We start from the raw sequence: 27,493 nt of genomic DNA, 5'->3' as shown, positions 1-27,493 counted from the left end.
AAGAGGAAAGCGCTACATCCTCCTGGTTCCTTCCTGCTGCCTCACCTCATTCCAACTAGCAGCAGTCTGCCACAACATACATCACAGCCCCCTTTTAAACTCAGATAAGAAAACATCTTAATAAAATTACCGTGGTCTTACAGTGTTAGTGTTCTTGCTGAGGTACTTAATCAGCAATTCTGCAAAAACAAATGGAGCCCCAAAATACTTGCATCAGACAAATAGAGCTTGTAATAGCCTTTATCATTTAAGGAATATTAATGTTCACAGAAAATTAACTCCACTTCATCTATCTTTACTATCTTTCTCTTATATTGTAGCAACTTAGCTTTGCTGTATTATTGTAGAGCTAGATTGCCATCTAGTGGGGAAGTATGGCAACACATACTGTGAAAGGTGCCCTATTAACAGATCACTGGAGCAAGTGGGTAAATTAAGTAGTGAAAAGGGCAGAAATTGCATTGGTGTCTCACACATTTTTTGTTTTGCTGACTTTTTTTTAGAGTCAATTTCGATTTATTGTGAAGCCTTCTGTACTTATTTTATATCTACATGTAGAGTTTTGTCACTTTGTCACAATTAAAATATATATATATTTTTTAAATAGAGAGAGAGAGCAAACATAAATATGTGTGTGTGGGTGTGGTGGTTGCATGTGCACCAAAGATATGCAAGTTATCTTTGGTGCACACATGCATGCAGTTAAAGTGACTTGATGGATTGATGGTGTGTGAAGGCAGACTCCCATGACCCTCTTAAGTTGGATTCAAGTGGAGAGGTAAATAGAGTGATCTCGTCATTTGATTCGAGTGTTTTTTCAGAAGTTCCATAAATCAGCTCAATCCGTCAAACACCTCAAACGCTCAAAAACACATCCACCTGTCTCAGCACAAGGACGTTGTCACGTGGATTTGTGGCTGCCACTATGCTTCCTCTTTCCTTTTTCTTCCTCACTTCAAAAGCACAGGAGTGGGGTGACAGGCCAGGGGAGGGGAGCCCCATTGTTAATTGGCCTTTTCAGCCGAACAGAGAGGTGAAGGCAAGACGGAGAGAGGGGGACAATAGAGTCCCATTGCCTCTCCAGAACAAGAGGGATGCACCGCCTAAAAAGATAGACCCAGTCCCCCAGCACACATAAACCTGCAGGGCTCTCCTCAGACAACCCCAAACGGAGTGAATGAGGCAATCAATCATGTTGGATGCAGCTCGCTCGGAATAAATGACCTGAAGCCTCGTAGACTGCAGATTGGTTTGGAAAAAGCCCTCTATCCTGGTGCTAGAGTGGTCGAGGTAAGGGTAGTGCACACGCATGAGGTGTTACTTACCAGACAAACAGTTTCCTCACATCTCATTCCGCCGCTGCTGCGCTTCAATGGGACGATAGGTACTCTTCTCTCCCTTCAATAAGGGGATGAAGCTCAATTAGCATTTCACAAGTCCCCCTTTTCCTCCTCCATTGCAACCTTCCCCGCGGAGCCCATGCTTTCTCTTGGGGATTGTCCTGTTTTGGGCCCTTGTTGCCGTTGGCAGGGTGACAGTATTCGAGTGTGCAAACTTGTGCTATTGTCCGCGGGCCAGAGGGAGCCATGGAGACCCCATAATATGACACAGGAAAATGTTTGCTGATGGCAATTCTATGGGCTTTGTCCGACTCTTTCTCCTTCATGACGACTCGATTTAAGTCTCTAAATGTTTGACTACAAATGCAGGAGTGCTATCCAGCTCCTTTCCCTTTGTTCCGCGAGGTTTGAATGAGTAATTCAGCCTTTGTGTCGCTCGATTGAGGGGGCAAACAGAAAGACAAGATTCTTGAGCGTTCAAGACCCTTTCCATGGTTATGCACTCTTTAGATCCCCCCCCCCCCCCCCCAATCCTACAGCTGACATCACTCTTGGGGAGGGTATGAAGGGTATCTATGTTAAAGACCCAACTTTACCAGCTCCAGAATAAAGTAAGAATGTATATATTCGAGCAAAACTTCCACTCATTTTTTATTCATGCACACTCTGGATTTTAGGAGATATTTTGCCAACGCGCGGAAATCACCGTGTCGGAGAAATATCGCATCCCCTCCGCGGCCTTTTCCAGGTCTCCATGACAACAATTTGCAATGGTGAAGAATTCGATACCGGGGCGCTTGGAGGCTGATTGGGGTGCATTGTGAGGGGCCTGGGGTCGCTGATTGGTTCAAGGGAAGCACCATAACTACAAGGAGTTTATATTCATTCAACTTGTTGAAGTGCTCCTACTGCAGCTTGGAGAAAAGTATTGGACTGCGGCGTCGAGAGAGTCTGGATTCATCCAGCAGTGGTGAGTTATCTGAAAAAATATATCACATTTAATTTAGGCTTGTTGCAGAATTCCTATAACAGAAAAATGCGCAATTACGCAAAGCCTAAACTGTGTTTCTGGTTTCCTTTTAGATCTTGTTGTTGGATTTATAGCACCAACATGGACTGATGTGATCAAAACCTTTTTTGAAAAATGGCGAACGCAGACAGTGAGGTCAAGACGTTGTTGAATTTTGTCAATTTGGCGTCCAGCGACATCAAAGCGGCCTTGGACAAGTCGGCTCCGTGCCGACGCTCCGTGGATCACAGGAAATACCTGCAGAAACAACTGAAACGTTTCTCTCAGAAGTACTCCAGAGTCCCGAGATGCCACACGCACAGGTCTGCGGAGTACGGCTGCGCCAAACCGGTGGGGACCGTTCACCAGAGTGCGAAGGTCGCAGAGAAGCCCGGCTCGGACGCTCAGTGCGCGGAGAACGCGGGGAGCGCAGGGGAGCAGGTGCCTATGAGGGAACGCCAACTACCGGCTTCGTTTTGGGAGGAACCTAAGTTGACCCAAACTAACTCACATTCGGGACTGAGAGGGAACCACGCAGGCACACCAGAGGGCAGTGACACTGAAAAGAGGAAAAGGAGTTACGATGACGCAAAGGCGACTCTGTCTGCGTCCAGTCGACGCAGCTCTGCGGAGAAAGAGTTGCTGAAATTGGACCTGAGCTCTCACCACTGCGTGAGCGTGTGCAGCTGCTGCCCCTTCCAGTACCACGGACACCAGATCCTCCACAGTCACATTGTCGTCCCCCATCCGCCCCTGGGACTGTGGAGCAAGGCAGCAGAGACAGAGAGACCCGAGCATCCTTACGGACAGAACATTCACACGCACGTTGTGGTCAAACCCATCCCGACCAAGCCCACCGTCCAGTCACCGATCTTCAGTGTGTTTGGGTTCATTTAACCCCCCCTGCTAATGGAGCAGTCACACAGGAAATGTGTAAATAGGACAAAACAGTTTTCATCTGCCGACGTTTCAACACGAGACACTTCATCAAGCACTTACTGTGACGCTTCATCTATTTTTATTGTTTAAATCTAAAGGACTAATTTGCACTCGTGTTGACTTTCATGCCAGTCTGATGCCTTTCAAAGTATCTGAAAACTGACAGTAAGTTAAAAGGTTTCTACTTTTAGGTTCCTGCAGAGGATGACTGCTCTTTTTCAGCATCAAAAGTCACGAAGTGAATGAAGAACGTCCTGTTTTTAGTTTTCTCTTTCAACTATGAGAATAGATTGTGGGACATAGATTGCTTTTCCTTTGTCAAAGTAATGTTTGATAGGCATTTGAAACAATGACTTTTATTTTTAAATAAACGATTCAACTTCCCTCAAGAACTCCTCTGGGCATTAGATTATTTTTTACTTTCATGGAGGGTTTCTGTGAAACTACAAAACACTCTGAGATAGATAAAAAGAAACGTACTGTCACATTTTTACATGTTATAAATAGATATTTTACACATTGAGGATTGCATTTACAGATTAAAGATAGGAGACGCCACTAAAAAAAGAAACACAGAATGATAAATATAGTCACACCTATGCCTATATTGCTTGAAGTTCATTTTAAAGTCAGTCAGCCAGGCGCAGGTATCTGATCAGTCTGTCTGGCAGAGGTAGACTTGTGAGGGATTTCAGTCTGTGGCTCCTCATCTGGGTTCGAATCGTGAATCTGCAAAGGTGCAGCAGTGGACGAGGTGACGCTGTTGACGAGACACAGAGGATTGTTGCTTTCATATTGAAAAAAATGTGCTTTGTTTGCATGTGTGAGGAAGTGAAAGACAGAAAAAGACATGTTTGCATGTCAGGATGATTTTGTCAGACGCTTACATGACTTCCTCTTCACAGCGAGCCACTCTTCTCGGCCGTCCAGCAGTTCGGTGAGCTTGCTGCATAGCTGAACATGACCCACATGCTCCAGCAGCAGGTCTATGATTGGTCCTGCCCATTTACACATGACCGACGTTGAGATCCACTCACAGAACTGAAGAGGAGAAAATCAGAAAAACTTATAATGAACATTCCAGTTATTGTGAAATCCATGACACTGTTTTCGCTCATTTTCACACCTGTGTTGCTCTTTCTGGCGGCTCGCTGCTGTATAAAGGAAGCGTATTGTCATTCTGCAAAACATGTCCATTGCTACCAGCAGTTCTTATGTGGGATCCTCCTGCTGTCGGGTGAGAAGCGCAGCCGTATGTACAAGTAAAACAGGAGAGGGCATCACAGCCATTGTCCAAAAGACACTTGAGCAGAGGCAGATTGCTCATGCAGAGTGCAACAACAGCCGGGAACGTGGTGGCATAAGAGGGGATTCTGGCGTTGACGTCAGCCCCTCTCTCCAGCAGTAAGGACACAGTGCTGCCAGAGCCCTGCCGCACGGCCATCAGCAGAGGACTGACCGGATCCAGGTCCAGTCTGGCGCCGGCGTTCAGTAGCACCTCCGCTGTCGTGGTGCTGCCGTTGGCAATCGCAAAGTAGAGGGCTGTCGCTCGGCGATCAGCGTACTGGACGGAGTGACTGTGGGCCAGTGTGGCGTTTACGTCCGCACCTGTCTTGAGTAGCACAGCTGCCACAGCGTGTCTGTTGTGCTCTGCTGCCAGGTGGAGGGGGCTGACACAACTGTGGCGGAGCCTGGCTCGACTCGTCACTGGGACAAGAAGGGACGCGATCCTGGACACAAAGTGAGGACACAAAACACATAAAGACGACAAATATAAAGCAGTTTCCACTCTTATCTCCATTCACCATCACCACTTGATGGTACCACACTTCATCATTTACAATAATACAATCATAACATGTTATAGTCCTTACTCTGGGTGTCCAAACTGGGCAGCAATATGCAGCGGCAGCAGTCCTGAGTTGGTGGGTTTGTTGGCATCTGCGTTTTTAGTCAACAGCACTGCAACGCATTCGGCGTGGCCATTCTTACTGGCCTCGTGCAGCGCTGTGACACCATCACACGTCTGCATGTTCACATCTGCACCTGCAGAAAAAAGCATTGTTGCTTCATAACCTCGAAATGGGCTTCAAAACCATGAGAAGGGGAATATTGTGTGCAGAAAAGTACCTTTCCCAATAAGGTAGCAGAGCGCCCTCGTCTTTCCTCGCTGAGCTGCTACAATGAGTGGTGTGATGCTGTAGGTATTCGGTGGATTGATTGCGGCCCCGGCTCTTAATAGCATCTCACAGATGTCTGTGTTGTTCCTGGATACAGCCTCGTGGAGGGCCGTCCATCCCTGACCACACCGCTGGTTCGCAGTGGCCCCATAGGACAGGAGGAGGCTCGCCATGTCCACATCCCCTAACTCACAGGCTACAGAAAGACATTTGTTTTGGTTATCCACGCATGTTTCCTTAAATAGTTCAGTTGGATCCAATTGATTTGAGCTGCACCTTTGTACAAAGGGGTTTCTTTGTTCTTGCTGCTGATGTCAGGGTCGGCGCCTGTCTCCAGAAGGCACCGCACACATGACGAGTGTTCACAAGACACAGCGAGCAGCAGGGCCGTCTGCTCCTGCAGGGTCCGTTTGTCTACCGAGGCTGGATGGGCTGGAGCAGAAAACACACATATTACACAAACCAGTCAGGCGGCTCCTTTAGCATTTTGAGAATCTGCAAAAAGAGCATCAAAAACACCTCTTTGAATAGATCTGTGTTTTTGTCTTTTGTGAGTAAACTGAGCAACCGTTTGGGACCCTCAGTAAAGATTTCAGTGTCATACCCCTCAGTATGATCTTCAAGCACTCCGTCTGTCCACAGAAGGCAGCATCGTGCAGAGGTATCCACCCGTCGTTGTTCTCCTTCAGCAGGCTGAGAGGAGCGGATGTTGCCAGATCATTAACAGCCTTAACATCCCCTCTCCTGATGGCAAAGACCACCGGCTCAACATCCCTTAAAAAGAGAGAGAAAACACCTTAATTGACTAATACATAAATGCAACGTATCATTTTAGACAAACGGTTGTAGTTTGGATGCAAATCTCACATCATCATGATTTTTTAGGGGATTCAATTAATTTAAATAAGCATTTTTAAGTGGTGTGATACATCATTAAATTAATCAAGATCAAACCTGTCGGACTCATATACATATACATGCATTTGAATACATGGACCCCCCCAAATGCGCGCGCGCGCAGCCCCCCGCGTCGAACAGGCCACGATAACAAAAGACTCACTCCGGTTCTGACGTTACGTCGCTGTGAGCGTCTCCTCCTCTCCTCCCATCTCCTCGCAGTCGCGACACAACGTTCTTACATTTCCCTCCCGCGTTACGGAACTGAGACAGGTACTCGGAATAGACGAATTTCGTCATTACTGTGGACGAGAGAGTCTTTCTCGGCTGTGCTCTCCTCGCGCAGCGCCGAGCGGAGCTCAGCTGTGCCGCCTCAGATTATTTTGGGACTATAGTCAGGCGGCGGGCTGACGGGTTTATCCATATATGACTCGGACATGCAGAGATAAGGCGAACAGCACTGGAGATAATACAGACGGGATGTCTTTCTTCGCACGGAGCCATTATGTCATTGGCTGGTTTCCACATTAAACAAGCAGATAGCATAATAAAAAAAACACTCACTTAAAGGTTTTTTTGGAACAATATAGGACTAAGAGGGAAAACATGAAGTGATGGTTTACAATGTGTACAGGAGATTAAAGATGGACCCACCATTATTCATGACACTACTCAATTTTGAATGCCACTGACTGCAGTCCTGACCTTTGTGTGAATCTTACTATGTGAACATACAACTAGAATATAGAGCCTAACCAGGGCTAGTTACCATTTTAGAAAGACTGGGACCTGCTTCACCTGATTCACCTGCTGGAAGACACACAAATATGAGGAAATCTGTAAAAAAAAATTCAATTTTCCGAGACAAGCTTCTCTTGTCCTAAGACAGTGATTTCCCCTGATATGCCACCTAAAAGATTTAAGGGTCATGTCTTTCCCTATTGCTTTGAGTCACATGGGCACAATTACATAATTATTCATGTTCATGGCCTTTTTTCTAAAACGTGAAGCACCTTTTGGTTTTCTAACTGCCTCACTAATTCACTTTTAGCAGCTGTATTTCTCCACAAGAGGGAGGGTTTTTACATTGACAGAACACATACTCATCTATGGCATCTACAGGAAATTAAAGTAATAGCAGGAGGAGTTTAAACCTGCTAATGCATCTGCATGCTCTTACAGTAAAAACGGATGATAATGGAATATCATTTTTATTATGTTAACTACTTAAATACTGTCGAGCAACGATTCAACCTGTAAAAATGTTATATTACAAGGAGAGTAAATCGTATTATAACTTATATATCTATCTTATTTCTCCCCCTCCCCACTGAGCTAAGCCAACACATATTCAAACAATTTAACCAACACCAATGTTTGTACTTCAAATATTCAGCACAGAAAACTATTCATGCTGATTTATTGTTGTGACAACTAATAACGTGCCATTTAAAAACATATTACTTTAAGAACGACTATTAGTTTTGTCAAAGGGATATCTCAGGATTGTTTTATTATTTATTTATATATCTCATGGGCATGAGCTTACTATACTGCTGATTTTAAAAAGTGCCTTAAAAAGTAATATCATGTTTCCTCACCTGAGCCAGTTTACAGTTGAGTTAGCTGAAGTGTGGAGACTCAGGGAGAAGACAGCCAGCCTGTCTTTGATATCACTATTTAGTCTCTGGTAGAGAGACCTGGATCTACTGACTTCGATCATCACAGGAGGAGATGTGCTGTCCAGTCTGAGGACGGGGACATCCACCAGCGTGTCTTCTTCATAGACCAGAAACGAGGCTGATGGTCCATATAACCGATGAGAAAACCAAAGTCAGAACACTTACAGCAGCAAATGTAAAACAGGTCTGCAAAGTCTCCTAAAGGAAAAGCTCACGCACCATCACACACAGTGTAATACACACACACACACTCTACAGTCATACTGTGTGGATTAGAGACCAGCTCATTTGACGGAGTTGAAATCTGCACTGGCAGACATCAGCGAGCAGCAGCTCAGGCAATGGGGATGGATGCCTTTTAAGGGCATGTTCAACTGGGTTTGATTCCACTTGTTTCTGCTGCTCCAGAGGCAATGCTGAGGTGAGGTCGTGTGTAGTGTCACACCAAGTTATGCAGCAGAAAGTCTAAGCTACCGTTTATTTGCTCAAAGATGACTTGTTCAAGAAGATACTGTTTAACGATAAAACATACACATAAAGAGGAGCACACTTTGGCTGACCAAGTGTAAAACAGTTTTAAATATTGTCTGGAAACCCTCAACTGTAATTCAAAGACTTCAACTCACCACGCGACAGTGTTCCTCTTCGTCATTCACAGAAATGGCTTGAACATTGCAAATGCATGTGGAGAAGTATCCTTCTGCAGCTCTATTGCATGAATGAAGTGTGACAAATGCACACAACAATGACAGGGGATGTTTGTTTCATAATCCCTTCTTCTGACGCGTCTGTTTAACATGCTTCCTGCAGCTAAACTGGAAGTGGCTTCAGGTTTACTTCACCCCAAACAAGTCTGTCAGCGTGTCTGTTTACAGCTGGAGGAACTAGACCGGGTAGACTGGCTCGGACGCAGTTTCCAAATTTTGGCCACACATTTATTTGGCAAGACAAATTTACGTTGCGAAAATTCTTCTTTCGATTTCCAATTCTTTGAATCCAGGTAGTTCTACAAAAAGCAGAACCCACAAAACAAATAATAATTTAGTACTTTTATGATCACTTAACATGTGACAGGAACTGCAGACACACTGTTATTTGTTAGTTCCTACTTCTAAAAATACACCCAATGTATTAGGCCTATATATCTCTAATTAATCCTCAATAAATGTGTAAAAACAAGTTGTACATTGGCACCAGCGTGATGCTTTATTTAAGATATGTTTATTCCATATATATTAGATCCAAAATAGTGGATCTAAAATCCATATTAATCCCTCTGCCCTCATTAACAATGGAAGTTGATAGAACGCTTCTCTAGTTTCCAACAAAAAACGGAACATTATAACCATCATAAAAGTGGGTTTTAGTGCACGGCTGTTATTTAAGAAGATAAGAGAACATAGTGGTAAAACTGAGGAGTGGGGTTTCATTGCAACAAGTTAAATCATTACAATATGGCAAGTTCAAATGTGCTCTTTACATGAAGCTTTGTTCTCTATTCAACACAATAATAATAGACATTTTTCACAGAGTGTGTGTTATGTTTTTGTGACTTCACTTTGACCTTTGACCTTGGCTGATCAGATGTAGGCCTCGAGCGTAACCCCAGAGGACTGTTTTCATGTTCATGACACAAAGACTATCTTATGGTGGCTGAATGGGATTTTCAATAGAAAGTTTTAAATTATTATTATTGTTATTATTATGCTATTTATCACTTGGGTTCAATGTGGGACATATTTTACTGGTTAATTCGACAGATTAGGTAGAGTTTTGGATTCGCTCCACGGTTCACGGGGATTATATCGGAGTGAGCGCTCTTCATTTTCTCCTCGTTTCTCCCTGTAACGATCTCATTTCTATGCCTCCCATTCAGTCGGTACAACAGAACCGCCTCTTTGGCAGTTGCCATGACAACGGAGAAACGATCCCGGGACATTCCCTGTTGTCTCGCCGTGTGTTCCCAGGCAACAGCTCCACAAAACCAGGAAAACATCCGGGAAAAGACTGCCGTTCTTCTGGTCGTCCGAACGTGGAATAACTGCAGGACGTGTTTACTCGCCAGGATTACCGGATAATAAACCTGCAAAAACAAACAAACAAACAGAAAAAACATGATGACTTCTTCCCTTCCAGCCTTAGATAGCAGCGACCCCCGTCTAAAACTGACGATGGAAAACAGAATAAGAAACATTTTTGTAACACAACCGGAGGACACCAGGTAATTCACGCCTGTGCTTTTTTATTATGTAATGGAAGACAGCGTTTATAAAGCTATTGATTACTGAAAATCTATTTCTCCTCAGACACAGAAAGGAGGAAAATGTCAACCACATACCTGTTGTGACAGAGGTAAGACAGAATAAGTAAGCATGCAATAAATATAACATGTGCACGAAATAAAAATAATAATACAATAAATGAAAGTGTGGCTTTTTAAGACATGTGGGTATACAAATTGCTTTAGTGTTTAAAAAAATGTAAAAAATGTGTTTAGACTTCAAGCAGAGTCCTTGAGGGAGGAGTGAACACTTTGCAAAAGACCCTGGTTCTGAAGAAACAGGCTGAGTTGCACGAGGTGGACCAGCAACTGACACTTAAACGGCAGGAATTTAAGAACTGTGTGGAGGCTCTGGCTCGGAGAAGGTCTGAACTGGAAATAAAACAACAGCAGGTGAAGTGAAACCCCTTGAAACTACTTGAAAGAGTGTTCACTGCTGACATTGTCCTAAAACAAATGACGTTGAGGTTTGTATTTCCACCCAGACTAAAGAGAGGGTGATGAAGTTTGAGAAGTTTGTGGCTGAAAATGAAGTGAAGCGACGCCGGGCCCTTAAGAAGTATGAGGCTGCACGTGAGTTTAACATTTCAAAGCAGAGAACGATAGAAGAACTCACGGAGGAGTTGAAACAGCTTAGAGCCAGGTGAGAACTCTCAACCAAAGCCTTGATGTGAAGATCCTGCTCATTAAGTCATTTTTAACCTCAGTTTTGCCGTATTTCAATTCACAGACAGCACATTCTAAAAGAGAGGATGTCAAAATACAAAATCTATGAGGACTACTTGATGAAAACGCTGGATTATCTCCCCAGTAGTGAGTTAAACTGACTTCTATTCTTCCACACTTTTACACAAACCTGTTCTGTTTTAAGTTAATACACACTGGCTATATGGACCAAACTACACGCTCTCTTTCAGCTTACCTTGACAATGGGTCTGAATCTTCGGTTATGCCCATCATTTGGCGGCACGAGACCCTGTCCGTCACCCACCGGGAGCTGCTGCTGCGTTTGGGGCGCCTGGAGGAGGAGGTGGAGCAGCGGCAGCGACAACTGCAGATCATGAAGCAGGAGCACAGTGTTAAAACATTGGTCAGACACACACGCAGATATTCACTGCAAATGTTTCTGCCATTGGCAGTGCTCGACAACCCGTTAAGAGTTTTCATGTGTGTTGCAGATGGCCAGTAAGGAACTGTCTGAACTCCAGGGTGAGTTAGAAACCCTCAAAGAGAAAAACAAGCAGGCGGAGGCCAACCTGCTGATGGAGCAAGGCCTGTCCAGAGAGAAGGTATGCGTTCAAGATTATGAGTTGGAACTGATCCTCAGCTCATTTGCAGATGTTTTGTATAGAAACGCTGTCAAATGTGCCATCATCAGGTCGAGGAAGTGGGTTGCTTGCTAATGGCCATCAACAACCTTGCAGAGCAGTGTTACATAGCAACATATGGACCCCTGGAAAACATGAATATATTGACAATGATGGACATGGTGAAGGTAATAACTTAGTCACTCGTAGTATAACATGTTCCTTTACCTACCTTTGAACTGACTAAGAGTATGATTTCAGGAATACATCCTGGACAAGGCCGACACAGAGAGGAGAGCGAGGAGACTGATGGAGTCGGGGTCCGCCATGATGAGTCGAACAGCTCTGACGGACAAAAGAGAGAAGGGGTCAACGAAAATCATCGATCCTAAAAAACAAATCAAAAGTTCAAGTAAAGTCAGTAGAAAGAGTGAAACAATGAGTTGATGAAGATCTTTTAGAACTTGCCACGTTATCACTGCTTACAGAAATTACATGTGTTGAGTGTGTAATTTGGTTTTTCACCTTGGTCGTTTAATAAGGCAAATATACACCATAACAAGTATGAAAACTTAATTAAACTACATTTGATCATGAAAAATGCAAGATGCGTGGAAATTAAAACTCTGGGAAAAACAATTGAAGGAACCTTGTGTTAAGATATTGATGTGTTTTGAGTGTTCATAATGCTAAGCACCAAATTGTGCACTTACAATTTCAAAACGATTTTGAAAATGAGGTATAATCAAGTGTAGCATCAAGCATTGGAATTTTGAGAATGTGCATCAGACAGGAAGGAATACCCATCAAAATGGTACATGCAATGGTATCCATGCAATTTCTATCAGTTAAATGCAATAAATATGGTGCTTCTTTCAGAATCTGACTCTCCTGTTGTAAGTCCTTTATTGCAGAAAAAGCAAACTTCTCATTCTGGCTTGCTTCACGTTGTCAGACATGTGTTTTTAAAGCCCTTGCGTGCGAACAGTGATCACCAGCTATGTTGCAATGCTGCTCCTCCAGGCAACACAGTAAAAGTAGCAAAACACATCGAGACATACTTTTTAGGGGTTTATTATTGTCAGTAATTTGCTGTTGTAATCTTCTTGATTGTCAGGTATTTACTCAAATACATTTTGAAATGACCCTTTTGTACTTTACTGGAGTCATTTCATTTTATGCTACTTCATACTCCATACGTTATTAGACATTTTTTTACTTACTATAACAATAATGTGACAGCTATAGTTCAGCTGCTTGTCACTTAGATTTAAAACATATAAACAGATAAATATGATGCATTATTATGTATAAAGTAGTTTACATCAGATACATTATAATGCACTTACTTTGATAACTTTATACTCTACTAATATTGGCTGATAATACATTTTATAAGAGTAATATTTCTATTTGTAACAGAAGTTGCCATGTTTTCTAGTTCCAGCATCAGCATTCAGCTAAACCCTGTACTGTCCCTTTAACAGGAGCACGTGGTATCTGCAAACATCCGGTTTTAAGAAAAATGGAAATCAGATTGCAACAACGTTTTGACGCACAGCTCTCGTGCGCGGATTCTTGCTAAACTGTAAACTCGGGTGTTTTACGTCGTTTCCATGGTGTTGTGCTTCGACAGTTCGTCGCGCGGACGGTCGACCGCGGAATCCCGTTAACTCTGAAAGAAGTCCAAGTGTTTGTTTTGTCGACAGATGGAGGAGGCAGGCAGCCTCGTCTCATGCCGAGACGACATTTCTTCGCTGTTTCCCGAGCAAACGCCGGAGGCCAAATATAAAGTAGGGCATTAAGTTGGGGTGGTGTGGTCATGACTCATGTCCATCCCTCGTAGCTCAACAACTGCCCGCCGCATAATAATAACCCCAATCATTGTCCTTTGTTAGGATTTAAGCGGCCAGTTCTCCGCCGTCCGACAAGTGCGTGGAGATGGAAACTGCTTCTACAGAGCCCTCGGCTTCGCACACTTGGAGTCGGTCCTACAAAACGCCAGGGCTTTGCAGAGGTCGGTTCTCGTTACTACCACATCTCTAGACTGGGGCCACGTCAAGTTTAAGGTGTTCTCGTCTGACTGCTTTCACTTCCAGGTTCAAAGAGAAAATGGTTCAAACCTGCGAAGACTTCGCCTCGGCGGGATTTGACGAGAGTTCCTTCAAACGCCACCTGAACACAGTAAATTAAGCATTTCTTTTACGGTCACACTTTTTATTTACTTATTGGGTCAGTAAAGTACGAGTTCTAATAAGCCTGGGAAAGAAAAACAACTCAGTGACCCTCATGACTGTGGTAAGTTTGGTGCTTTGGGTAGGCCACAACAATGCTCCCACAAAAGGAAGTGCGTTTGACATAATACACCCATAAAGGCGTATAAAGAGTGAAAATGTTGTGGTGATTTTCAGCTGCTGAACCAAATAACATACAAAAGCTATCTTCTGATCTGGCAACACGTCCCCGCTGCTCATGAAGGTTCTCTGTAATCCAGATCAAAGTGGTGCAAGTCAAAACCAATTGGTCCCATGTCTACTCATGCTACTAGATCTCTGCCTAAAAAGGTGCAGGGGACTGGAAGTCAAAGTATCCGAGGCCCACTTGTAGAACTAGTCAAACCAACGTGTGAGAACTACTTTGTGTTCTCCTGCAGGTCATTAACGTTGTGGAGCAGTGCCAGGCCGACGAGCAGGACGACACGCTGCTCAGGCTCTTCAATGAGCAGAGGACGTCTGACAGCGTGGTGCAGTATCTCAGGCTGCTCACCTCAGCACACCTGCAAAACCAGGCCGACTTCTTCTGCAAGTTCGTGGAGGCGCCCAATTTGCTGGTCTACTGTCAGCAAGTGAGTAACGAAGTGTTGCCGCCATCTAGTGAGAAAAGTAGTAGATCCTAGTTCTGCAAACGATGAGTGATGGGAACACAACCGTCAGGTGTGGTAACGTCTTTGCTCCCTTCATTCAGGAAGTGGAGGCCATGGCGATGGAGTGTAACCACGTGGACATCGTAGCTCTGTCGCAGGCCCTGGATAGTTGCATCCACATCGTCTCTCTGGAGGGGGACGAACAGCAGTTGGCTCACCATGTCATTCCCGAGGGTGGCGAACCCTCCCTGCACCTCCTCTACCAAACATCACATTATAATATTCTCTACCCGCGACCGCAACACTGACCAGAGATCCACGGGGACTCGGCTCGACTCAGGAAAAATGACTTTGGTTGAATAAATCCCAACTGGGCTTTAGGACACTTGAGAAAACAGATTTTTATAGTCTTGCAGTGTACAGAGTTTGGACCATTTGGAAATACAGTTTTGCACCTTGTGCAATAAGTATTTAAATGATTTGAAAGTCATTTATGTAAAAAATACATATATCAACAATTACATAAATCGTATCAAAGATGGCCTCTCTAAATACACATTCCAATAACACGTCACTGCTGCTGCTCACTCTTCTGCTTATGTTTTTTTTGCTGTGGTGTAGCACTTTTCTTTAAATCCTGTTTCTTCTTTTGCATTGAAATACTGGTCAGGGCATTTCCCCTCCCAGTCAGAGGCAGGGGCAGCTTTCCCATTTGAGTGGGGTACTTTGTCTTAATCCCATTCTTGAATATAGGCTGGGAGACCAAATGCTTCAGATGCTTTTTCATCCCCTTTACCACCCTCTGCTGCTCTCTGTCACCTTCCTCGTCATTTCCTCTGCCTGTGGACATATAAAGCATATTCAGTTGTTTGTACTCTAACATTTTTAAATAAAGGGAACCTGTTACAAGAGATTTTGTGTCATGTCAGTCTCACCAATTAAAAGCTCTTCATCCAGGTCCACCTCCAGGGCCAATGCTGCTTGTTTGAACCAGGAGTTGTGCTGTTTCTCCTTGCTGTTGTGGAACTCGATCTTCTCTATCTGTCTGGCCAAGTTAACCCGCTCCTGAATGGTGGATGAATGCACTCAACGATGAACAATCGAATATAATCTCTTCAATGTCCCGTAAAGGCAGGATCGAATGCTGGATCTCACCTTGATGGCTTCCATGCACTTGGTCTCTATGGGGAACATGGGAAGGTCCTCGTCCTTCCCGAGAGCCTTGTAGATCTTTTTGAAGTTCATCATGTCGTCTGGGCCTATTAGCAGCAAACTCAGACCCTCTTTGGTGGCTCTGGCCGTCCTGCCACTCCGATGGACGTAAGTCTCAGATGTCCTGGGAACCTGATGTTCACAGGAGAACGCCATTAGAAATAATTACACCAGGTACCAGCTACACCAAGGCTTTCTTTATGCATATACTACATAGAACAGCCTGTAATACACAACTTATGTTAACGGCTATGCAGCTGAACTCTTACAAATCACATATCTGGCAAAGTAAAACCAATTCTGACAGCTGTAACCAACATGCAGCATAACAGTAAAGCATCTCCTGCACTATGGCTCGGCATTAGTAACCTAGTTTATATAGGACGATACTCATGGCTTACCTGGTAGTGAATGACATGCTGAACATTGGGGACATCCAGTCCTCTCGCTGCCACGTCAGTAGTCAGCAGAACACAACTGTGAATGAAATGTTGTAATTCAAGTGTCAGGTCAGTAAGCAATGAGTAAATGGTCACGTTTTAAGTTGAATATATGTCAAGGGAAGTGACAACTCAAACATGCAGAAATAAACGTGTCATGTGCTTAAACTAATTACATCTCAATGTATAATTATTTAGTTCAACTTCCACTTTTTGTTTTTTTGTTAACTAAGAGAGACCTTGCCAAACATGCTGCAACACAAGCACATGTAGAGACAAATCAAAGTGCACTCGAGCCGTTTCTCCACCTTTGAGGAGTGCAAACTTGTGTATTCTCTAAATATGCATGATTATGAAACTCAACAAAGGAACTAGTCATGGGAAACATAACGCAGGACTTTCCGTGCATAACGGAAAAAGCCTGAAGGCCGTAGCTAACCGGTTTTTATATTTCATCATAGGGACACAATAACCAACCTAACTTGAGGAAAACAGTTTCAGACTTTTACTGCAAGCTCGTGCAAAACTCACCTCTCCCTCTCAGCAAACCGTTCCAGGTTTTTGAGGCGCTGTTTCTGGTGCATGTTGGCATGAAGAGGCAGTGGCGCACAGTCCAAGATAACTAGCAGGGAGTTCAGTCTCTTGATACAGTCTATACTGTTGGCAAACACCATGGTGCGGCCAGGATACTGAAGCAAAAAGTAATAAAGGTAGAAGTCCTTCTCCTCCTTCTGACAATGGATTCGGGTCTCAGTCAGGGTCTCCACAGTTGCCTCCTTCCTGGTCAGGTCGATGATTTTGGGTTTGGACTTGATGCCCATTTTCTCGATAAGAACTTCCAGCATGCCCCTCTGGTCCACCTTCCTCTTCTTCTTCTGCAGGACGCGGATGGGCAGGCTGCGGGTCATGGTCAGAGTGGCAGAGAACACAAACGTCTGCCTCTTGGGATTAAAGTGCACGGTGTTCAGCATCTCCAGCAGATTGTCCAGCTCGGCAAAGTGGCCTCTCTCCACCATGCGATCCGCTTCATCAATGACAAGGCACCTTTGGAATAACACAACCATGGTTAGTTGATGAAAGGTAAATGAAGAAATTTAAGACACCTCTGTGAATTATCTGCAGTATAGAAATATGAAACCTTTTTATATTCCTTTCTGTTGTGAAGTCAAATTCCCAATATTTCCCAAAATGTTTCTGAACTACATCAAGCTTGAGAAAAAGAAATACTCTCTGAATCTTTACACAATGTGGAAACCCCTAACAGAACACATGAAATAGTTACCAACAGCATTTAATATACTGAATCTGATAATTCAACTCTATATTTGCCGTATCTATAATAAGATAAATAATAAGATATTGCCATACTGGTTTTTGCCATATTGCCAAACCATATAAGACGGAGGTGTGAATTGTGACTTACCTGAGCTGTCTTAAATTCTCCAGATGTGGATGCTTCTCCTGGATCAAGTCCCACAGACGTCCTGGGGTGGCGATAACGATCTCTGGTCTTCGCTTTAGCATCCTCCTCTGTTTCTCTTGGGCCATTCCGCCCACAATGATGGCTGTTTTTATGTCTACAGAGCAGTAAAATCTTGAGTATCATCACATTCATAATTCTGTCTATATTTTTTTATTCAGGTAAACATAAAATGTTGATGACTTGCCTGTAAATTTTGCGACAGCATCAATATGGTGCTTGACCTGAACAGCAAGCTCCCTGGTGGGAGTGAGCACCAGCCCAAGCAGAGGCTGCCTCCGACCTCCTGCAGGTTCTTCTTCTTCTGCTGCTGCTGCTTCAGTGGTGGGGTCAAAGTCAAACTCTACATTTTCGATGACTTTAACACACCCGAGCTTCTGATCGTCATCTTCAATGTCGTCTTCACTGTCGTGTTCATCTGTGTCAACTTGATCCTGCTCTGTCACGCTGTCAGCCTCCTCTCCCTCAGCCTCCATGTGGTCCTCCTCCTCTTCTTCTTCCACTGTGGACTCATCTACAGCTGGTAAATATAAACTCTCAGCCTTTGGGGTTACTTCACTGTCGTCATCAACAGGTTTTTCCGGCCCGTTCTTCCACTCCAGGATGGTATGGATCATGGGAATACCAAAAGCCAGTGTCTTCCCACTTCCTGTAATGACAGCGCTCACATTAGCATCTCCTCTGGAAATATGAGAACATATTATTATGGGACAAAAACAAAGGTTATTTTGTTTCTTACCTGTTTCAGCCGCCCCCAGTATATCCATGCGATCCCTGATAGCTGGAGGTAAAGCCAAGGCTTGTATCGGGCTTGGTGAGCTAAATCCAAGACTGCTCAGGGCCTTTAGCACAAGGGAGGGAACGAACAGGTCGTTCCATGCACTCACATCAGCATTTTGGTCAGTAGAGCCAGAATTTGCTGCATTTGTCCAATTCTTGATCTGCTTTTTACTTTTGGGGAGTTTGGTCACTTTCTCTTGATTGGACTTTCCTTCTTCCACAGCCGGAAGTTCTGATGGAGGCTCCTGGTTTGGCTTTGCCTCTGGGATTTGATCATTTGCTACCTGCTGCTTCTGCTTCTTTTTCTTCTTTTTGTTGCTCTTCTTTGTGAGTTTTGACCGAACATCAGGTCCTGAATCAACCGCAGTGTCTTTTGAAGCGTCTTTTGTAGGCGTTTCATCTGCAGCTCCGTCCTTCTGTGTAACTTTGACAGGTGTTTCATCTGGTTGGCTGGATTCCTTTGCAGTCAATTTCTTATTTTTCTTCTTCTTTTTGGCTTTTTTCTTGGCCGGTTCAGCTGTTTTCTCTCCCTCTTTGCTCCCCTCGTCTGCCTCTACTCCAGGCGCCTCTCCCTCTACTCCAGCCGCCTCTACCTCTACTCCAGCCGCCTCTCCCTCTGCTCCAGCCGCCTCTACCTCTGCTCCAGCCGCCTCTACCTCGCTGGCTTTCCTTTTCTTCGTTTTCTTCTTCTCCTTCTTCTTCTTCACCTTCTTTTCCAGTTCCTTTGCTGCTTTCGCCGCAGCCTTGTCAGAGTCTACCAGGCTGTAATTTGTCAGTTCTTCAAAACACACCAGACCCTCCATGCCCTCCTCGGAGAAGAGGCTGGGGTCGAGCTCTATAGCTGCCCATTTGCCCTTCACGTGGATGCTCCGTTTGTACTTTTTTAGCAGTCCGGAGGACAGACGCTTGTTTCCGGGCTTCATCTTCTGCGTCTTCATTTTCCTACAAATAAATACCGAGTTACGCGAATATATTCAATTGCCTCCGTCAAGCTAAGTAAGCTAAGTAAGTAAAGTTAGCTGGCAGCTCTGTGCCGCGATACTAACGTTATGTAAAAACTACTCCGAAAGATCAGACCCTGTTGGCTTAGCAAAGTATTTACAGCAATACAACAACTATTAGTAAAAACAATGACACAAACAGTACTACCTTGGCTGCCTGGGGGTTTAAACGTGTCAAAACGTTGTTCCAAATGATAACAACCATGCACGACACGAGGGCGCAGCCATGACAGTGTTGATCACGTGGTTTGAAAAAAACTTTATTAGTCGAACAGCAGGTAAAGGGACTTCTCATTTGTTCTTCACTGGCAGTAATACTTCGTCCTATGTTGATTAAAATCCTATTTTCTTATAAAAAAAAAAATTAAAAAAGACATTTCTCACATCTCTATATGTTAGCACTGCTTTCATATAAGCCACCTTTAATGATTATTAATAATAATGATGCTAGATTTTTTATACACCAGTTATGATGCAACCCCTCTATAATGCCATTGAAAAGTATTTTGTTGGCGAGCCATCACATGATTTATCACCCAAGTTCCCATAAATGTTAAGGCATTAATAAAGGGTCATGTTTCTCATTTTCTAAGAAGCAATCAGGGTTGTGAGTCAAATGATTATAAATTATTATTATAATTATTAGTTATAATTTATTTATTTATTATTGGTTCGTGTTTTTTTTCCCAATAATCCATCAAGTCTGCAAATGTCAATAAATATTCTGTTGGGGATAAAGGTCAAAGAGGCAAAAAGCTGAAGTGTCACTGTGCTGGTGCTCACATGTATATACACGGCCCTCACTTAGTACGCCTTTTACTTACATCTTTATCCAAGAGCTGAAAGGATGTGATTAAATCCCAAAGAAAAGATGCAATAATGAAAATTATTTATTAATAAGCACCACATATAGGCATAGGCTTACAGAAAAGGCACATACCCACATTTTAAATTTAAGATTTAAAAATGCATCAGCCTTTAAATCAACACAGTCCTTTGTGCAGGACGCAAACAGCCCCGTCATGTCTGCTAGTTTTTGGTAGGGTCAATCACCCTCCCCATGAACAGCAGGCAGTTTGTGGCTTCGTGATATATGAAGAAGAAAAACGGTCTGTTGACAGTGAAGGTCCTGGGCAAGGAATACGGAATAATGCCAATTGCTGTAGCAGCTGCTGCAGTGGTCCCGGCCTCGTCCACCTCGATCACAGCCTTGTGCAACACCTGGGATTTTACAATAGAGATTCAAAAATATATATCTGCAGAGATTGAAACATGCAAGTACTGTTACAGGTGAAAGTGAATACTAACCTCTGACACTTTGAGACCTCCTTCCTTACTCAGCTTTGTAAAATTGGCCGAACTACTGAAGATACTGGCCATGCCCATATCTGGTAGAAGATTTTGCAGGGAATAAGACTCTTCCATCTTGAATTTGGGCAGGTTGACTTCCAGTTTGCTGTGAACATGAAGATACAGCCAGCCATGTTGAGTAGACTCACTTGTTATCTGTTGCTGTAGCTATGTGATAGTGTTTATTTATTGAGTTTTGAAAACATTTTTCTGGGGAAAATGTCATAAAAGTGCTTAATGGCTAAAATAAACCAAACATAGAAAATATGTATTGAATGTAAAACATGTTCCACAGTTACATTAGGCACTTACGTTTTGTGCAGCCTTCTAATCCAGCTGAGGAACCTCTTCGCAGTGATCCCATCATCAATTACAGTGTAGTCCATGCCTCTGTTGGGAAGCAGGATGAGCATGGAAACACCTTCCTGATATGGTAGCGTCAACACTCTGGCCCCGAGGTCAACATCTTCCATAGAGTAGAACTTATCCTCCATAAACATCATTTGCACTTGCACAATATTATAGTTATCGATGTAGAACGGTGCAGTGTTTGTGAAATTGGGGTTGAAAGTCTGCTGCCAGGTTCCTGTGGAGGGAATGATATCATTGAGATGTTATATTAACGACCCCAGAGGAAGTTCGAAACTACAAAAAGGAGTGATCCAACTTACCCTGAAAGAAAATTGTATTGATTAACATGAGTTGAGTCAATGGTTCCAGGGTGGAAATCATATCTCTCACTTTGTCCTGAGTCTTGTTCTTGATATACTCATTAATGAAGTTGATACTCCCCTTTGTGTCCGCAAAGTCTACACTTTTAATATCAGCGTCAAAAAACGTCTTGATCTGGTCTTTAAATACATCCTCCACCGCAAACTCCTCGCGCATAAACAGGGCCATGCCTTGGTCCAGTTTTAGTGATCCATTTTGTTTGATGTTCTCGTTAAGGAGTTGAAAGAGTGCTGGGATCAGTTCTGGCTGGTCGGCCCGCTCCAGCTGCTCCAGGTTGAGTCCCTTCAGTATTTCCTTGCGCGTGTCACCATCAGAAGCCATTAAGAGAGCAGCAAAGCTGCTGGAGATGCTCAGGGGGGAGAAAAAGATGTTCTTGTCGTGAGAGGAGGATATCTTCCTGTACAGGTTCATGGCGAAGTCCATGTTTTGGAAGGAAAGACCGGAGATGGTGGCGCTTGGTTTGCGCGCTTGGTGGACAGGAGCAAGGAAGCACATGTAGGCTATAATGAAAATGAATCCCATCTTCATTTTGTGTAACACCATATTTGGAGTTGTCATGGCACAACCTGAAACATGCAGAGATGCAGATATTAATGAAGATAATTTAACAAATCCATCTGCTATAAAATGATCAGGTGCATTAAGGCTTTAAATAACCACCAAACTTATTTGAGTTAACTCAGTTTTTAAATAGATCCGACTCAAAAGTATTCATTCTAAGACGGACTAACTGTCATACGTACCATTCAGCTTGTGAAAGATCCCTTCTGAAAGCTCCATCTACTATTTGGTGAAACAAAGTGCAAGTGTACTCTGGTCGTTACATATTAACTACGACACGCCGTCTGCTGTGTCTGAGCTGTTTGTGGAACATCAGGGCCATTTCTCTGTTGGCGATGTCATAAGAACTTTCTTTTCGAGCCAGGTGATTGAAGACGCACGTGATGGCAATCAAGCGCACACATCTGATGACGCAATAATATGCAAAACGCGTAGCTAAAAAAAAGAAAAAGAAAAAAAAAGCCATTCGTCAAAAAAATAGTGTTCATTTCTATGAAAAGCCCATTTTCGCCACTGTCAGAAAAAACAGAAACGTTCTAAAAATAATGACTTACTAACTCAAATAATGAGCGTTTATCAAAAATATTGACTTTAAAGCTAACAAATAATGACATAGTATCCCAAAAATATTGACTTAGTATCTCAAAATAACAAGAAACTTAAAATATTGAGTTAATACCTAAACAATTATGATAGGATCCCAAAAAATGGACTAATCTCAAAATAATGATACATTGTCAAAATAATGCTCTCATATCTCAAAAAACTGACTTAGCGTAGTATTATTCTGAGATATTAAGTTGTTATTTTGAGACACTATGTCTCCCGCCTCTTATTAGTCAACTGCGTTAAAAAAAACTGAGACATGACAAACTTCAGGAGGAGTGAATGTCACTTTAATCCTGGAACAAGAACTAATACATTAAATGAAAGAACGTGCTATGGTAACATGGAATATAAGAAAAATGACAAGTACTTATTGTGAGAATGTAGTGAGTGAAAATAAGGCAATGATAAAAAGCCAACTACCAACATATTATACTCTTGCAAGTGCATTTTAAATAGAAAAGACAGTTCCAACGTGAAATCATGGAATTTTCTTGAAGTCGTCCAGCACAAGAAGTCAAACGTTGCATGACATCCAATATATTTGTGGAGGCGTCAAGACATATCCATGCTGAACTGTCATTTGGTTCCAGAAAACATGATAACTGTAAACAAACTCCATTTTAATGCTGTAATGTGGTTGTGTGTTGCAACATCATCACCAAGAGAACAAACTCTTCCAAGAGTAAGCACGGTGACTCGTGTGTGATGTTCTGCTCCATCTTTGGATCTTAAATTATACAAATGGTGAGGTTAAATAAAAGTCGCCCATTATTCTCATTATTTTGGGGTCATCGACCAGCTGATGGCTTCCATGGGTTTAACTCAAGGCAACATCAGTGCAAATTAATGTATATTTTTTACAACTAATCCATACAACATTGCTCTAAGTATTACTGGAATACAGGTTAAGTCAAATCAGTGCAATTTAAAAAAAAAAAAAGAATTTCAGGGTAAAACTATCCACTGTTTGTAGACATTAAAGAGAGAATGATCATTTATTTTCTTTATGTATTCGGTTCATGTTAAATACTGATGATGAGGAGGAACAACATACGGAGTTGCTGGCTGCACACGTCAAACTTTTTTGGTTTTAAGAGATCATACTGTGCTGGAAAAATTAACTATGTATTTATCTATCAGCTGCAGATTCATGCCTTTTACAGATTGCTTATTTGTTCCCCGTTACATGTTTACTTATTATGGCCAAGATATGAAAACTATGCGTCAGTCAAAAGCATCTTAGATTCAGCAAATAGTTCTATAGAATTATTTTGTTCACCGTCCACCAAAGATGGATGAAACACCCATAGAATTAAGTGCATGAGCAGTGTAACCTTACGTTTCATTATGCCTACTTATACACTTAAAGGTACTAACAAAGCCACAACATCAAAAACATGTTGTTTTCTAAATACCTTGGGAATTCACGCTTAGACGTTCACAAGTAAAATGATTGATGAAGCCAGGAATAAATGACCCACACGTGTTAATGCAGCTGGCTAAAAGATATTTCACTTCAAGAAATTGTGTCACAACTACCGTGGTGTTCTGGTGGGGCCGTGTTGGAATCGTGTATTATTTCCAACAAATGCAAGTCCAATGTAAAGTTAGTCATTATCTATCAAACTTTAATCTGTGGTCCTAACATTGGTCTTCCCTGGCTTTCACAGAACACCCATCTCTGTATGTATTCATCCCCAAACAAGTAAACACACCCTTTGTATGCTGAAGCTCCCTTTCAATCTCTTGCAGAGAAAAAAAAAACTGAGAATAAAAAAGTGTACAATAGAAATAGAAGGCGCCATGGTAAAAAGGCAATTGCAAACTTGGATTAACTGCATCATGAGTTCTGTGGTCAGTTAGACTGGACTAACTGATGCCTTTTTCCTTTTCGTTGTTCTCTTCTCTATAGCCCGTCAGCGAACTAATCAGGGGAGACGTGTCAGCCTTCTGACTGTCCTCATGTTCGCATGTGCAAAAGGTTAGAGGAAGGAGCAAAACTACCCCTGTATGGGGTCGCCAATCCTGGCAGCTGGTAAACAACCTCAGCAGACCTTGAACGCCTTCACTGGCTGGGCTTTGGTTGTTGGTCCTCTTCAGAGCCAGTGTCTACTGATCCTGAATGAGGGGCAGAGGGCTTAAATTAGTATATTTCATGTCTTTCTCTGATACACTTTTTGATCAAATCCATAGATGTTCATACCTGAGCCACCTGATGGTTTTGTGTCTTGTTGTTGAGGAATGTTCGGCTGAGCTTGTTGCTGCTGCCTAAGAAGTCAACGGAGATCTTTTGCATCAGAATCCATGCATTTCTTTACCGTTTACTCAATCACAATATCATGAATACCAGTTCTAACTATAAATTAAATTCAACAACAAACATGATGGCCTCAAAAAAGTCCTAAATGAGGATACATTTACACCATAACATTTCACAAAGCAGTGCTTATCGCAGGATTATTGGACTGAATTGCTAATAAGTGTTTATAATATTGTGTCCAACCCCCTGTTAAGCATTCATCAGGCAATGTGGTTAAACCTACCGATCAAAATAGGCTTGTCTCCTCTTCCGCAGTTCCTCGGCTGTGAGTGTCTCATTCTGGCCTCCTCTTTGTCCTCCAGCAGCATTCCCTGATTTCATGTTTACCATTTCAGACTCTGAGGACTTGTTGCTCATCACTGCTCCTGTTACAATAAAAACAAAAGTTCCATTTACAATAAAATGTACTCATTGATATGATCAATGGTAATTTATTAAATCATTAATTCATCCTCATTTCATCTTGACAAAGAAAAGAAACGGTCTTATATTTTTAACACCCTATCATTTACCTTGCATGCTAAGCTGTATGGCCCTGCGAAGATCAGCTTCTTCATCTTCCACATCTATGTCCTGTCTGCTGAGTGCCAGAGCTTTCTTCAGCTCTTCATCTTCATCCACAACCTCATCCTCCACACCAAAGGCCATCTCTGTCTGATTCAGAGCTGCTGACCTGCTGCTCACAGTAAAAAACATAATCAGCTACCACAAGTAAACAATGTGAAGCATACTCCATATTGTACTGTCTGCACACACAGCATATAGTTCATACCCTGCACTTGTCTGGGCTTCATCCTCTCCAATAAGCCTTGGTCGCTGCTGCTGCTGCACCCTCATAATCCCAAGGATCTGCTCTGCTTCACACTCAGGGAGGTTTCCTCGGATCACGAATATGGAATAACCTGCATGAATTCAACTTTTAGAATGATTTCTGCTTTGCAATAACTAAACATAGAATATAATAAATGTCAGGTTTACAATACCTTCTTGTTGTAACTGTGCCAGGAAAAGGGCTAGATATGTGTCTGATATCAACTCCGGTCCAGTCAACAGTGAATTCAAGTTAAACCACTGCAATGGAAATCATAGTGTTTTTAGTAAATCAAGCTGTTTTTATCATTATTTATGATGAAAAGTGCCTCATACCTGTTGTCCAAGTTTGCGTATAGTAAACCAGTGCTCCTTGTAGTTGCAAATAAAGGCTTTCTCATTTCTGAAACATGAAAGTAGGAATAGCTGTCACCATCAACTTCAAGGTTTCAAGTCAAGAGACATTACTCAATAAAGTCTTGCAAACTTTACATTGGATTAATCATCAGGCTCTGGTACTCCCGGCTGTTGAAAAGGATTAGCTCCAAGCCCCACACTCTCAGTGCATTGCTAATTACCTAGCGGAATTAGATGACAGACAAGGGAATTTATATTACAAATGTATGATGATTATTGATCTGTAATTAAGTAACAATAAAAAAGGGGACTCTCTCACTTGTATTGAAAAGAACCCGCTGTCATCCATGTTGCCAGACGGTTGCTAGAAACACATTCACAGAACATAACGTTAGAAACGGTGTGTTAAAGGAATGCCTTAAAAACTAAAATGCACTTGTATATCTCCTCACCTGTAAAAAGGTCCTATACTCATCACTGGCCATGCCTCCCTCAGCCATCCTCATTCTCTCCTCTTCATCAAGCTGATGAGCAATGGAGGACAGGTCCACAGGCGTGAAATACTCACCCTGCAGGAGGTTGTTGAGACAGTGTTGGGCGCAGAGAGAGCCCTCTTGCTACAAATAAAAGGATTAGTTATTTATAAGACGGCGCAGTTTACACTTCTAACACGTTAGCATGATGAAATCTTTTTAATGTAGCTTCATGGGCATGGCATTAACTAACGTCAATGCTAAAACGTGATGGATTTGGTCCCCACGGTTACAGTCATACACATAAGAGCTAAGTTAGCTACATAACACAGCTAGCTTGCGTGAACAACACACAACTATTCTTAATACGTCTTATAAAGACCAGATATCAACGATAAGCCAGTTGGTTGACCAACCCGACAGAAATACAATGTTTGCGGCTGTTCGAGAACGTTCTACATGTGTTTCTCCTGGCTGAAAATAAACTTTTCATGATCTCTGACTAACGTTAGCAGGTGCAGTTAACATTTTAGCTGTCTGGGCAACAATACTGCCAACATCTCTCAACATTGGCTAGATAGCGCCAGTAAACAAATCGTCGGCAGAAGGTCCAAGTCTCTCCGAATAAACACGACAGGTTACTTGGGGGTTCATATATTAAATGAAAAGGTTTTTAACTTACTTTCTCATGAAATATAGAATCCATATTCGGCTTTCTGTCAAACACTCAACTCTGACCCTTAGCCCCGCAACAGTCGTCGCCATGGAAAGAAGGGACAATCTCAACGATCGCCCTCTAGTGGCCTGGATCCTACCTGCGCTGTCGACGTTCAAATCCTTATCAGTGACATTTAAATCACTGACTGTATG

At 42.8% G+C, this 27,493-nt stretch overlaps 7 protein-coding genes across 12 annotated transcripts; 3 read left to right on the top strand and 4 right to left on the bottom strand.

Moving 5' to 3' along the window:
* Nucleotides 1–2,012: 2,012 nt before the first annotated feature.
* LOC311015584 (protein FAM181A-like) lies at nt 2,013–3,604 on the top strand. Its single transcript, XM_084012935.1, has 2 exons — nt 2,013–2,310; nt 2,424–3,604. Exon 2 carries the CDS (start codon nt 2,485–2,487, stop codon nt 3,244–3,246), a length of 762 nt encoding a protein of 253 aa, XP_083869061.1. The 5' UTR covers nt 2,013–2,310; nt 2,424–2,484; the 3' UTR covers nt 3,247–3,604.
* A 71-nt stretch (nt 3,605–3,675) lies between these two features.
* LOC311015582 (ankyrin repeat and SOCS box protein 2-like) lies at nt 3,676–9,930 on the bottom strand. 3 transcript variants are annotated; one of them, XM_084012932.1, is made up of 9 exons: nt 8,674–9,930; nt 7,967–8,165; nt 6,073–6,242; nt 5,745–5,900; nt 5,419–5,664; nt 5,163–5,334; nt 4,415–5,018; nt 4,176–4,329; nt 3,676–4,048 (listed from the first exon to the last, which is right to left on the bottom strand). In XM_084012932.1, the coding sequence occupies exons 2-9, from the start codon at nt 8,086–8,088 to the stop codon at nt 3,918–3,920; spliced, it is 1,755 nt and encodes a 584-aa protein (XP_083869058.1). In that variant the 5' UTR covers nt 8,089–8,165; nt 8,674–9,930; the 3' UTR covers nt 3,676–3,917. The 3 variants fall into 3 exon arrangements, with proteins under 3 accessions (XP_083869058.1, XP_083869059.1, XP_083869057.1); XM_084012933.1 differs by lacking the exon at nt 8,674–9,930 and having other exon boundaries at nt 7,967–8,507; XM_084012931.1 differs by lacking the exons at nt 7,967–8,165; nt 8,674–9,930 and adding an exon at nt 6,529–6,757 and having other exon boundaries at nt 3,677–4,048.
* Nucleotides 9,931–10,126: 196 nt separating this feature from the next.
* ccdc197 (coiled-coil domain containing 197) lies at nt 10,127–12,737 on the top strand. Its single transcript, XM_084012934.1, has 9 exons — nt 10,127–10,268; nt 10,354–10,399; nt 10,545–10,721; nt 10,814–10,971; nt 11,059–11,141; nt 11,246–11,418; nt 11,507–11,617; nt 11,707–11,823; nt 11,897–12,737. The coding sequence occupies exons 1-9, from the start codon at nt 10,162–10,164 to the stop codon at nt 12,080–12,082; spliced, it is 1,158 nt and encodes a 385-aa protein (XP_083869060.1). The 5' UTR covers nt 10,127–10,161; the 3' UTR covers nt 12,083–12,737.
* Nucleotides 12,738–13,160: 423 nt separating this feature from the next.
* LOC311015586 (ubiquitin thioesterase OTUB2-like) lies at nt 13,161–14,809 on the top strand. Its single transcript, XM_084012936.1, has 5 exons — nt 13,161–13,428; nt 13,534–13,652; nt 13,735–13,819; nt 14,289–14,480; nt 14,600–14,809. The coding sequence occupies exons 1-5, from the start codon at nt 13,345–13,347 to the stop codon at nt 14,804–14,806; spliced, it is 687 nt and encodes a 228-aa protein (XP_083869062.1). The 5' UTR covers nt 13,161–13,344; the 3' UTR covers nt 14,807–14,809.
* Nucleotides 14,810–15,069: 260 nt separating this feature from the next.
* On the bottom strand, nt 15,070–19,655 carry ddx24 (DEAD (Asp-Glu-Ala-Asp) box helicase 24; the record flags this gene model as incomplete). 4 transcript variants are annotated; one of them, XM_084012929.1, is made up of 10 exons in its annotated part: nt 19,560–19,655; nt 19,067–19,352; nt 18,370–19,003; nt 17,818–18,279; nt 17,574–17,727; nt 16,682–17,194; nt 16,112–16,187; nt 15,654–15,842; nt 15,434–15,563; nt 15,070–15,338 (listed from the first exon to the last, which is right to left on the bottom strand). In XM_084012929.1, exons 2-10 carry the CDS (start codon nt 19,346–19,348, stop codon nt 15,070–15,072), a joined length of 2,709 nt encoding a protein of 902 aa, XP_083869055.1. In that variant the 5' UTR covers nt 19,349–19,352; nt 19,560–19,655. The 4 variants fall into 4 exon arrangements, with proteins under 4 accessions (XP_083869055.1, XP_083869056.1, XP_083869053.1 ...); XM_084012930.1 differs by having other exon boundaries at nt 18,370–18,982; XM_084012927.1 differs by having other exon boundaries at nt 18,370–19,352.
* A 644-nt stretch (nt 19,656–20,299) lies between these two features.
* serpina10b (serpin peptidase inhibitor, clade A (alpha-1 antiproteinase, antitrypsin), member 10b) lies at nt 20,300–22,368 on the bottom strand. The gene is made up of 5 exons (XM_084013245.1): nt 22,237–22,368; nt 21,433–22,059; nt 21,074–21,347; nt 20,720–20,867; nt 20,300–20,632 (listed from the first exon to the last, which is right to left on the bottom strand). The coding sequence occupies exons 1-5, from the start codon at nt 22,271–22,273 to the stop codon at nt 20,441–20,443; spliced, it is 1,278 nt and encodes a 425-aa protein (XP_083869371.1). The 5' UTR covers nt 22,274–22,368; the 3' UTR covers nt 20,300–20,440.
* Nucleotides 22,369–22,928: 560 nt separating this feature from the next.
* atxn3 (ataxin 3) lies at nt 22,929–27,416 on the bottom strand. Its single transcript, XM_084013567.1, has 11 exons — nt 27,306–27,416; nt 26,603–26,767; nt 26,470–26,514; nt 26,286–26,371; nt 26,130–26,196; nt 25,967–26,054; nt 25,756–25,885; nt 25,496–25,659; nt 25,207–25,348; nt 24,867–24,931; nt 22,929–24,781 (listed from the first exon to the last, which is right to left on the bottom strand). The coding sequence occupies exons 1-11, from the start codon at nt 27,327–27,329 to the stop codon at nt 24,729–24,731; spliced, it is 1,029 nt and encodes a 342-aa protein (XP_083869693.1). The 5' UTR covers nt 27,330–27,416; the 3' UTR covers nt 22,929–24,728.
* Nucleotides 27,417–27,493: the final 77 nt, after the last annotated feature.

The sequence above is a fragment of the Eutrigla gurnardus genome, assembly GCF_963514095.1.
Source record: "Eutrigla gurnardus genome assembly, chromosome: 7".
NCBI lineage: Eukaryota > Metazoa > Chordata > Actinopteri > Perciformes > Triglidae > Eutrigla > Eutrigla gurnardus.
This window is presented reverse-complemented; position numbering and strand designations above follow the sequence as displayed.

Bases quoted from the DNA above. Each gene is read 5' to 3' on its own strand.
- LOC311015584 (XM_084012935.1), top strand. From the start codon at position 2,485: ATGGCGAACGCAGACAGTGAGGTCAAGACGTTGTTGAATTTTGTCAAT.
- LOC311015582 (XM_084012931.1), bottom strand. From the start codon at position 6,665: ATGACGAAATTCGTCTATTCCGAGTACCTGTCTCAGTTCCGTAACGCG. The intron at 5,019-5,162 runs GTAAGGACTATA...CTTTGTGTCCAG, and splicing joins GCCCAGTTTGGACACCCAGA to GATCGCGTCCCTTCTTGTCC. The intron at 4,049-4,175 runs GTAAGCGTCTGA...TCTCGTCAACAG, and splicing joins CGCTGTGAAGAGGAAGTCAT to CGTCACCTCGTCCACTGCTG.
- ccdc197 (XM_084012934.1), top strand. From the start codon at position 10,162: ATGATGACTTCTTCCCTTCCAGCCTTAGATAGCAGCGACCCCCGTCTA. The intron at 10,269-10,353 runs GTAATTCACGCC...ATTTCTCCTCAG, and splicing joins ACACAACCGGAGGACACCAG to ACACAGAAAGGAGGAAAATG. The intron at 11,419-11,506 runs GTCAGACACACA...TGTGTGTTGCAG, and splicing joins AGCACAGTGTTAAAACATTG to ATGGCCAGTAAGGAACTGTC.
- LOC311015586 (XM_084012936.1), top strand. From the start codon at position 13,345: ATGGAGGAGGCAGGCAGCCTCGTCTCATGCCGAGACGACATTTCTTCG. The intron at 13,429-13,533 runs GTAGGGCATTAA...GTCCTTTGTTAG, and splicing joins CGCCGGAGGCCAAATATAAA to GATTTAAGCGGCCAGTTCTC. The intron at 13,820-14,288 runs GTAAATTAAGCA...GTTCTCCTGCAG, and splicing joins TCAAACGCCACCTGAACACA to GTCATTAACGTTGTGGAGCA.
- serpina10b (XM_084013245.1), bottom strand. From the start codon at position 22,273: ATGGAGCTTTCAGAAGGGATCTTTCACAAGCTGAATG. The intron at 22,060-22,236 runs GTACGTATGACA...TGCATGTTTCAG, and splicing joins GATCTTTCACAAGCTGAATG to GTTGTGCCATGACAACTCCA. The intron at 20,868-21,073 runs GTAAGTGCCTAA...TCATGTTCACAG, and splicing joins ATTAGAAGGCTGCACAAAAC to CAAACTGGAAGTCAACCTGC.
- atxn3 (XM_084013567.1), bottom strand. From the start codon at position 27,329: ATGGATTCTATATTTCATGAGAAA. The intron at 26,768-27,305 runs GTAAGTTAAAAA...TTTTATTTGTAG, and splicing joins ATTCTATATTTCATGAGAAA to CAAGAGGGCTCTCTCTGCGC. The intron at 26,197-26,285 runs GTAAAGTTTGCA...TTCATGTTTCAG, and splicing joins AGCCTGATGATTAATCCAAT to AAATGAGAAAGCCTTTATTT.